At 39.3% G+C, this 9,739-nt stretch overlaps 1 protein-coding gene across 10 annotated transcripts in view; it reads left to right on the top strand.

The window, feature by feature from the left end:
• The window catches only part of Hnrnpc (heterogeneous nuclear ribonucleoprotein C), a 31,880-nt gene extending 22,424 nt beyond the window's left edge, over nucleotides 1-9,456 (top strand). For 5 of the 10 annotated variants that reach the window (XM_038309601.2, XM_038309604.2, XM_038309605.2 and 2 more), the window contains 6 exons: nucleotides 961-1,075; nucleotides 1,593-1,640; nucleotides 6,859-7,019; nucleotides 8,585-8,698; nucleotides 8,821-9,002; nucleotides 9,093-9,456. In XM_038309601.2, the coding sequence (XP_038165529.1) occupies nucleotides 961-1,075; nucleotides 1,593-1,640; nucleotides 6,859-7,019; nucleotides 8,585-8,698; nucleotides 8,821-9,002; nucleotides 9,093-9,176 (704 nt within the window). In that variant the 3' untranslated portion in view covers nucleotides 9,177-9,456. The remainder of the gene's footprint in view (nucleotides 1-960; nucleotides 1,076-1,592; nucleotides 1,641-6,858; nucleotides 7,020-8,584; nucleotides 8,699-8,820; nucleotides 9,003-9,092) is intronic. The other 5 variants (XM_038309607.2, XM_038309608.2, XM_038309609.2 and 2 more) reach the window with 5 other exon arrangements.
• The last annotated feature ends 283 nt before the right edge of the window (nucleotides 9,457-9,739 follow it).

Genomic DNA, 9,739 nt, shown 5'->3' on the forward strand with positions numbered 1-9,739 from the left:
TTCCACCATGTGGGTAGAGGACATGGAGTGCAGGTGGTCAGAATTGGACAGGAGCTTTACCTTTGTTGCCTTGCCATCTTGCAAACTCTGTATTGTATGGACTTTGAAATTTGTTTTTGTTCTCATTGGTTTGTGTGTGTATAAGTTAATTCATTGTCTGAATAATAATTGCTAGGTAAATTTTTTTGTGTGGAGTTTAACTGATTGTAATGGTAATGCCTTCACTCCCAGCACTCGGGGAGTCAGAGGCAGGTGAATCTTTGGTTTAAAAGAGCTAGTTCCAGGACAGGCTCCAAAACTATAGAGAAAGCATATCTCCAAAGGAAAAAAGTCCTTTGGACATGGCTCTCGTATATATAACATTAAAATTCCCATGTTTATCTTTGCACATGTTCTTTTATGGTGTGTGCGTGTGAAATTTAAATAGAAACATTACTGGGAAAGAAGATCTGTTAGTAGTAACCCCTAATGTGATATTCTTGAACTGTGTAAGTGCTTGAGTAAACATTGAAAGATGAATGGAGTTTGCAAATGGGAGCTGAGCGTGGGGATAATAGATAACAAAGAAAAAATTATAATGTTAGGACAGTTTTTGGTATCAAAACCTTTTAAGTGGGTGGGGATGGAGAGATGGTTCAGAGGTTAAGAACACCTACTGTTCTTCCAGAAGGCCTGAGTTCAATTCCCAGCAACCACATGGTGGCTTACAGCCATCTATAATGAGATCTGATGCCCTCTTCTGGCGTGTAGGCAGACATGGGAACTAAAACTGTATACATAATAAATATATTTTTAAAAAACCTTCTAAGTGAAAAGGAGAGGTAACGTTATACATCAGATAGTTAACACTCTGAAATATGGGTTTTATTTGCTTTGCTGGAGGATACAGTCCAGTCTTTTATTGCCTTGAAGTTTTTGTGTTTAATTTCCTCCCTTTCCCCTTTGTTTCCTTTTTTCCAGATATTAATCTGGCTGCAGAGCCAAAAGTGAACCGCGGGAAAGCAGGTGTGAAACGATCTGCAGCGGAGATGTACGGGTCAGTACCAGAACACCCTTCTCCGTCCCCTCTACTCAGGTCCGGAACTTTATTATTTATAACTGCATTGTGTCCATCAGTGGGCATCTTCTCTGTGTTTTCTGGATGTGGGGAGGGTTAGTGCAATGTGTTTTCTATGTGCAAAAGTATAATGCTTATTAACTTGTGTTAACATACTTCCCCTTTTGCCCGTTTCCTAGCTCTCAGATTTGTGCTATTTAAGAATTGTATGTGTTTAGCATGAATTCAAGAGAATGTTAGGTTCTAGGAAACTGGGGAATAAGCAAGAGAGAGAGGAGGGGATTTTGACTTAATGGTGTTCATGGTTTTCCTCATAAGTTATTTTGTTAATTTTCACCAGAGTAACTAATTTGATCACTGCTTCTCCAGTGCTCTTAACACAATATGGAGGGCAATTGTTTTGTTTGAATGGGGATTATTTGTTTGCTAATCTTACTGATCGATTGTTGTGGTTTGTTTGGCCTGTTTTCACCCCATCTGCCTTTTGAATTAACAACAGCAACTCCAAGATAATCTTTTGGTATTTATTTTTCAGTTCCTCATTTGATTTGGACTATGACTTTCAACGGGATTATTATGACAGGTATGTGTAAGGGTTTTTTCTTATTGGATGTTTCTTAAAAGCCCATCATGCTCACATTCTCTTTAAGTAATGAATGACAGGTTTCAAATGCTGCCTTTTTGTTTTGTTTTGCTTTGCTTTTTTGAAACAGGGTTTCTCTGTGGCTTTGGAGCCTGTCCTGGAACTAGCTCTTGTAGATCAGGCTGGTCTCGAACTCACAGAAATCCACCTGCCTCTGCCTCCTGAGTGCTGAGATTAAAGGCATGCGTCACCACTACCTGGTTCAAATGCTGCTTTCTACTCAAAATTAAAACCTAATAAGATGTAAGCAAACCCTACTCCAAATCTTTTATATGAATTGGTTTGTGTGAATATCTGTTTCATGTGTTGAAGGTCTAGTCGCTGGAAGAGGCTTGTTGGATCAGCTTTTTTTTTTTCGGGCAATGTGAGATGACAAGCAATGGTACTGTGGTTGGAATGTGGGTCATCAGGCAGTGGTCTCATTCTGAGCCAGCTTGTATCCATAGCACAGCATGGCATTTTCATTGATTTGAAAGGATCTGTATTAGAATAGAAAGGATCCCTAATGTTTAAACTCGCATAGTTTCCTTTGAATATTCCTTTTAATGAACTAGAAAACATTAAGTCATGTGTAATAGCAAATTGCTTTAAAAGCAACATTGCTAAGATTTCTAAATGGAGTATGTTACTTGAGTAACTTTTTTTTTTTTTTTTGAGACAAGGTCTTTGATGCGTGTCCTGGAACTACCTCTTGTAAACCGGGCTAGCCTTGAACACACAGAAATCTGCCTGCCTCCAGAGTGCTGGGATTAAAGGCGCGCACCACCACCGCCCAGCCTATAGTGTAGTTCTAAAAAAACAGAGATGCAAACATTTCTTACTTGGACCGTTAAATGGCTTTAGTGTTTGTAGGGACAACCATGAGGGTTTTGACTGGGTAGAATCAGATGAGAGCAGACAGAAATTATCATGGTACTAGATGTGGTGGTATGTGCACACCTTTTATCATGGCTTGTAGTATAAGCACATGGACCTACACAATGCAGTGTAGCTGTATTCTCAGTTCTACTGTCTACAGGAGTTGAGCGTTCCCAAACATCTAAATAACGGGCTTAGATCTTCCCTTTTAGAGGGAAAGGATGGGGGGAGGGTCATAAGACCCTCTGCATCCACCTATCCCCAACCAGTTCTATATCATCATTCTGCCTTAATTGCATTTGGCTTGTAATCTTAGGGCAGGGTTAATGGAAGGGCACATTCCATAAAACCTTGAGGGTATCTTCTGTGTTGGTAATATTCCTTCTAGTGTAGCTTCTTTATGGACTTTTGTGCTGTAATATGTACCTTTGTTTGTCATTGGGTTCTTATAATGGAATGATAAACTTGTACATATTCCTCAGGAAAGGAGAACTTTTTCTTTTTAAATGTGCACTGTTATTTTCCCTGCGTGTATGTCTGTGTGAGGGTGTTAGACTTTTGGAGTTACAGATAGTTGCTAGTCAAATGTAAGTTGGTAATTAAACCTGGGTCCTCTGGAAGAAGAGTCAGCCCTCCTAACTGATGAGCCATCTCTCAGCACCTATTGAACTGTGTGTATACATGTTTACACACAGAAATGTGGAGGCCAGAGGTAAAAGCCATGTTTTCAGTTAGGCATAGTAGGAAGGTGGGACTTTAAAGGCATTTCAATGGGTGAACAGTACTTGATATTTGAGGGAGGAATATTTTAATTTTGTTTTCCCCAATTTACTACAGCGTACATAATACAATAATTATTTCTCGTTGGAAACCGACATTGCAATATTAATGTTTAGAGGATATACGGCTGTTGCCATTTATTTAAAATACTTGGGTTTATTGGGCATCTTTTCTTTTCATTTAACCTTTATTGGACTAGCCTCAAGTATATAACATGTATCACAAACTCTATTGTGATGTTTATTTTTGTTTGAGCTTTCTTTGATTCTTTATGTCCTCCCCAACTGCTGGTCTTAGAGGTTTATCGAGTTAGGAAATAGGTACTTTTTAAGATTTTAACTATTTTTTATTAGTACTTTCAAAGAATTGTATGTCTTTAAATTCTTCTGTTTTATTTTCCTGACTGAATTTCTCTATGTAACTGCATTTCTGAAACTCACTTTGAGTTGTATGCGGAAATATTGGTAGATTGGAGCACCAGTAAGACACAGGGAATTATCTGGCCAAGGAAAATTGATAAACTTTTGAAAAGTAGTTGGGGGTGCTGTGAAAGAAAGGATTAAAAAGTTACTTTTTATTTTTGGTTTTTCGAGACAGGGTTTCCCTGTGTATCAGTTCTGGCTGTCCTGGAACTTAAAGTTGGACCTAGACCATGTAGGCCTAGAACTTGGCAGCAATCATCCTGCCTCTTCTGCTGGAATTAAAAGGTTTCAACTAATCACTGGCAGGATACAAAAGTTATTAACAGTGTTTTTAAACACTGCCTTTGAATTTATGAAAGGATAAGCCTGAGAGGGTGGGTGATGATCAGAGTGTCATCCAGTTGGAGCCATACTAAGTGAAGACCATAAAGACACACATTGCCCCAACTTTAAAGACTGACATGAGAAGCAAGGAGCTGATAAGAAACCCTTGAAGTATCCTGGCAGCTTTGTTATATAAATAACAAATACAGGAGTGCACGGTTGTTCTGTAGTGGTAGAGGCAGTGTTTACTCAAGACAAAAATTGATTGGTCAGCAAAGAATTTTTTTTTTTTTAAGCAAAGAACTTTGTAACAAACAGTTAACTCCCCCTTGGAGCTAGATGCCACTGTGCATGCATTTTGTGTGGATGTACAGAATACATCGTTCTTAGAATCACTAGAGTAACCAGGTTCCTTTGTAGCTCATCTCCTTAACATGATTTAATGGTTCCTTTGTTTTTAAGAGACTCTTATTGACCATGAACTCAGAGCTGTTTGCCTCAGGGATTAGTGACAGGAATTGCCTTGCCCTTGTCCAGCTAATTTTACTTTATTTAGCGGGGTGTGGTAAGAGCATTTGAATTTGGATTACTAGGAAGATTCTGGCCTCTTCCCCACCCCTAAATTGGACCCGACAAATGAGAGCAGTGTGACATAGTAATGCTAAAATTCCCATGAAGTTAATATTCAACACATGTTATAGCCTAGATTATTTTTGTTCTGAAGCTTTTCGAAGAGAGTACTACTAAAATATTATGTTAATTGATCATATTTAATCTTTGAAAATTAAGAAAAGTAGATTCAAATGAAGTATTTCAGAGTCAGTTGGCACTGTTACCTTGCATATATTCGAGTGTCACATTGACTCTTTGTAGTGCAGAATTTTGAATCACTATTCTTTTTTGCAAGTATTCTAAAATCCACAAGGTGATGAGCTGGTTTGTGTGTATTTTGTTTTGACTTTGTTTCATGTTGATTTTTGCAGCCTCATGTAGCCCAGGTCTGCTAAAGATCCTTTTTGCCTCAGCACTCTTGAGTGGTTTTCATTTAGAGGTGTAGTAACTTGGTATGATTGTTTCAAAACTCCCTGTGGCTTCCTCTTGTGTAAGAGATGTGGCTCCCTTATATAAGAGGTAGTTGGTTTATATGCTTGTACCCCTCTCTGCATCCTACTCAGGAGCCCAGCCGTATTTTGCATACTTTTCTCTAGATTACTGTGATACCTATGAGGAGTACCGTGTATAGTGATTAAACTGTATTGCTTAGCAAATGATTCAAACTTGTGTAAATCTTTCAAATTGTTGAAATGACTGGAATTGGATGTAATAACAGAACTGATAATGGGTGATTGGCATGCAATTCCAGCACTTAGAAGGTTGTCAAATTGAGGCTAACCTGTGAAATGCAAGAATGAAACAAATACAAATCACATAATATAATGGAAGAAAAGGATTCTTTTAGGTCCCCCCCCCCGTCCCCCCCCGATAAGGATTTCTTTGTAGTGCTGAAATTAAAGTTATGAGCCAACATCACTTGCCTAGCAAATCTACTGACATGGTAACTCTAAAACATCACTCTGCTTAAAAGGACCTTAATATTTTTTAATCCTTGTTCTGTGTCCACTAAAGAGTTTAAAGTGATAAGAGATTAATAAAATGTTCTGTAGTTTTTTTATCATCTTGCACTGATCTATAATAAAAGTATATTTGTTGTTGCAAATATATAAAATGAAAACACGATTCTTAGGTAATTAAGCAGTTTCTGTTTCAGTTCAGAAAACCCAGATAAGAGTGTCAGGTACATTCTTTCTGTCTGCTGTACCTTCTTTTGTTTGGCTTCTGTTTTTTAAAGTAGGGCCTCACTTTGTAATGCTCTTCCTGTGACTATACAGACCACGCTGGTCTTGAACAATCAGATCCACCTGCCTCTGCAGTACTAAATGGCATGTGCTTTATTAAATGTTTATTAAGACTTAAGATTAAGGGATTCTCAGGCAACCTTGAACAACAAGAAATAGCTGTAGTAAACTTTGTCCCACAGAAATAAGGGTAAATGGCAGAACTGTTGGTTAAAATGGTAGAGCTAGACAAACCAGTGTAACACACATTTTCAAATTAACAAATCAACTTGTCTTCGTTCCATTGAGCTGATTTAAGTAAAGCTACCTTTTACATGTTCTCCCATGGAATGGAAGTCCTCCAAGTGGTCCTGATGGCTTTAAGTATGGTGCGGCAGCCATACTTCTGCACACTAAAATAAATCATTGTAGTAAGATGTTTCCACATTTATGGTGGGCAGTCATGTGGCCAGAGGATAAGATAACTTCTGGGTTCTTCTTCCCTTCATCCAAATTCCGGAGATCAAATCCAGCTCATTAATTAGGTTTGGCAGCAAATGCTTTAATGTGCTGCTGTCTTATCTGTCCTGATTAGCTGTGGGGTTTTTTTTTCTATTTAAGGTGAAAAATGTAGGTGGCTGAACTTTGTAATTATAATAGTAGCATTTTTGTTTATGTGATCAGACTTTGTTAAAAATGAATACCTGTTCGCAAACTCGGTTAATTTTACACTTGACTTTATGTTGATTGCTTAAAAAGCAATTCATTATAAGTAACGTTCTGTTGAAAGTGTCAGAGAAGAAACAGACATTGTTATAAACCAGCCAAGTCTATCATTCAGTGATTTTCCTCTTAGAGTTTATGCGGTGGTATTTCAACAGAGTGGAGTTTTGAATCTCATCAAACAGAAACCTAATTCTAAGACTTTTTTTCCAATAGGATGTACAGTTACCCAGCACGTGTTCCTCCTCCTCCTCCTATTGCTCGAGCGGTGGTGCCTTCTAAACGCCAGCGTGTTTCTGGAAACACCTCTCGAAGGGGCAAAAGTGGATTCAATTCGAAGAGTGGACAACGGGGCTCTTCTTCCAAATCCGGAAAATGTAAGTGTTAATTTGCTTTTTTATTATGGTTGGTGTTTGTTCAATGCCTTCTACCTCCAAATTTTATTTTTATTTACATATATGTATGTAGGGCCGGGGTTATTGAGCTCAGAGTGGGTGTTGATTCCTGGAGTTACAGATGTGAGATACCTGACATAGGTGCTGAGAACTTCTGCAAGAATAACAAACTTAGCCAATTCTCCAGCCTGTGTTTGTTTTAAATTAAGGGTATTGCTAAAGTTGACGTAACTGGTGTATATGTGTGAACTTGAAACAGTGAGATGAAGGAGTGAGTCTGGGGAGATGCTCAGTTACTGCACTGTAAGAGATGCGGATCTGCGTTTGGTTCCTGAGCATGCATAGAAAACAGAATTGCCTTATTTTAACTACCTTGACAGAGTGGGAGTGGTTGAGGGCGACTTGGAACCTGGACTTGACAAAGTCAGTGAATTCCTGTTTCATTGAGAGATCCTTTAGTAGTGATGGCTTTAGCCCCCACATTAGGGAGGCGGGAGCAGGCACATAGTGAAAGCCTGTTGTCTCTTAACGAGTGGTGGTGGTACACTTTTTTAAATCCTGGTACACAGGGGCAGGAGTTCAAGGTCAGCCTGGTCAACAAGCAGAAAAAGTTATAGTAATGGCTCCAAAGTTACAAAGAGAAACCCTCTTGAAAAACCCAAAAAAGAAAAAAACTTCCCCTCCTCTGTAATAAAGAATAAATATGACACTTGACTTTGCTTCTGGCTTATTCATGAACACAAACCAAGGAAAAAGTAGTGGTTAAGAATTTCAGGTTAGCGGCTGGAGGGATGGCTCAGAGGTTAAGTGAACTGGCTGCTCTTCCAGAGGTCGTGAGTTCAATTCCCAGCAACCACATGGTGACTCACAACCATCTATGATGAAATCTGGTGTGCAGGCATACATGCAGGCAGAATGCTGTATACATACATAATAAAGAAATCTAAAAAGGAAAAGAACTTCAGGTTAAGAAGGCTGATTTGTGGCAGTGCACAACTTTAATCCAGCAGAAGCAGAGGGATCTGTGAGTTCTGTAACATACAAGTTCTCTAACATAAAATTAACATAAGTCATTTAGCAACTGAAGATAAAGGTTTCTGTTACTCTTAGCTGGTTGGTGATGACATACAACTTTAATCCGAGCACAAGTTGCAGGACAGCCAGGGGTACTCAGAAATCCCGTCTCACCCACAAAAAAAGTTTCCATTACTTATTGTTGTGGTTGTTACCTCTTCCAAATTGTTTTTTTTTTTTTTTTTTTTTTAATAACTGTTAAGTTTCCCCCATGGTGCTGAAAATGAATCAACCCAGCACTTAAGAAGACTTCTTTTTTTATTTTATTTTATTTTATTTTATTTTTGGTTTTTCAAGACAAGGTTTGTCTGTAGCTTTGAAGCCTGTCCTCGAACAAGCTCACAGAGATCCGCCTGCCTGTGCCTCCTAAGTGCTGGGATTAAAGGTGTGCTCCACCACCACCGCCCAAAGAGACCATTTTCAACAACTGGTAAATTATGTTTTATTCTAATCTAATAATGTATTTGTTACAGTGAAAGGTGATGACCTTCAGGCCATTAAGAAGGAGCTGACTCAGATAAAACAAAAAGTGGATTCTCTGCTGGAAAGCCTGGAAAAAATTGAAAAAGAACAAAGCAAACAAGCAGGTAGTTTAATGTATTTGCAAATTGGGGTGTTTGGGAAGGACATTTATTTGTTTGTACAACTATCCTTGTTCTTTGATTAATGAGAGTTCTATATTCTGTGGGCAACCCTTGCCCCTGGACAGACTTGTCCTTCTCCTCCCCAGTAGAATTGAAGAACGAGAAGTCAGAGGAGGAGCAGAGCAGTGCCTCTGTGAAGAAAGACGAGACGAACGTCAAGATGGAGTCTGAGGCGGGTGCTGACGACTCTGCCGAGGAGGGCGACCTGCTGGACGACGACGACAATGAGGACCGAGGGGATGACCAGGTGAACACCTGGGGAAGGGAGGGGGTCGGGACTGTGGTCCGGAGACAGGGACTTCTCTAACGCCACCTTATTGGTTTCCATTTCTCACAGCTGGAGCTGATCAAGGACGATGAAAAAGAAGCAGAGGAAGGAGAGGATGACAGAGACAGCGCCAATGGGGAGGATGACTCCTAAGCACATAGCGGAGTTTAGAGATCTTATCCCCTTATCCATTTTACCTGGCGCTTGTGAGAGATGGAAGTAACACCAGGTCCTCTCCCCTAGTGTCCTCAGCACATTCTCACTGTTCACCCTCTCCCTCTCCTGTGTTCATTGATTCATATTTGCCTTGCGCCTAGTTCCATTCTCACTCCCTTTGATGCTCCTTAGTAGTTTTGTTAAGTCTTACTCTGTAAGTTTTGCTTTTAATTTTGATACCTCTTTGACTTAACAATAAAAAGATGTATGGTTTTTATCAACTGTCTCCAAAATAATCTCTTGTTATGCAGGGAGTACAGTTCTTCCCATCCATATAATTTCAGTGGTTGCTTCCCTAACTGCAGAGGCATCTCATTTACTTGTAATCCCCGAGAGCAGCTTTGCATTAGAGGTGTGTGTTTCCCTCACTTGAGTGGGCCTGTTCAACACGAATGTAACCATGTATTTTTGTGAATGAGAGCTGGCATGTCGAATGCATCTTACAGGAAAATAGTGTAATACTCTTTATTATTTGTTTTCTAAAGTTAATACCATGGGTT

Source organism: Arvicola amphibius, chromosome 13, assembly GCF_903992535.2.
Source record: "Arvicola amphibius chromosome 13, mArvAmp1.2, whole genome shotgun sequence".
Classification (NCBI taxonomy): Eukaryota; Metazoa; Chordata; class Mammalia; order Rodentia; family Cricetidae; genus Arvicola; species Arvicola amphibius.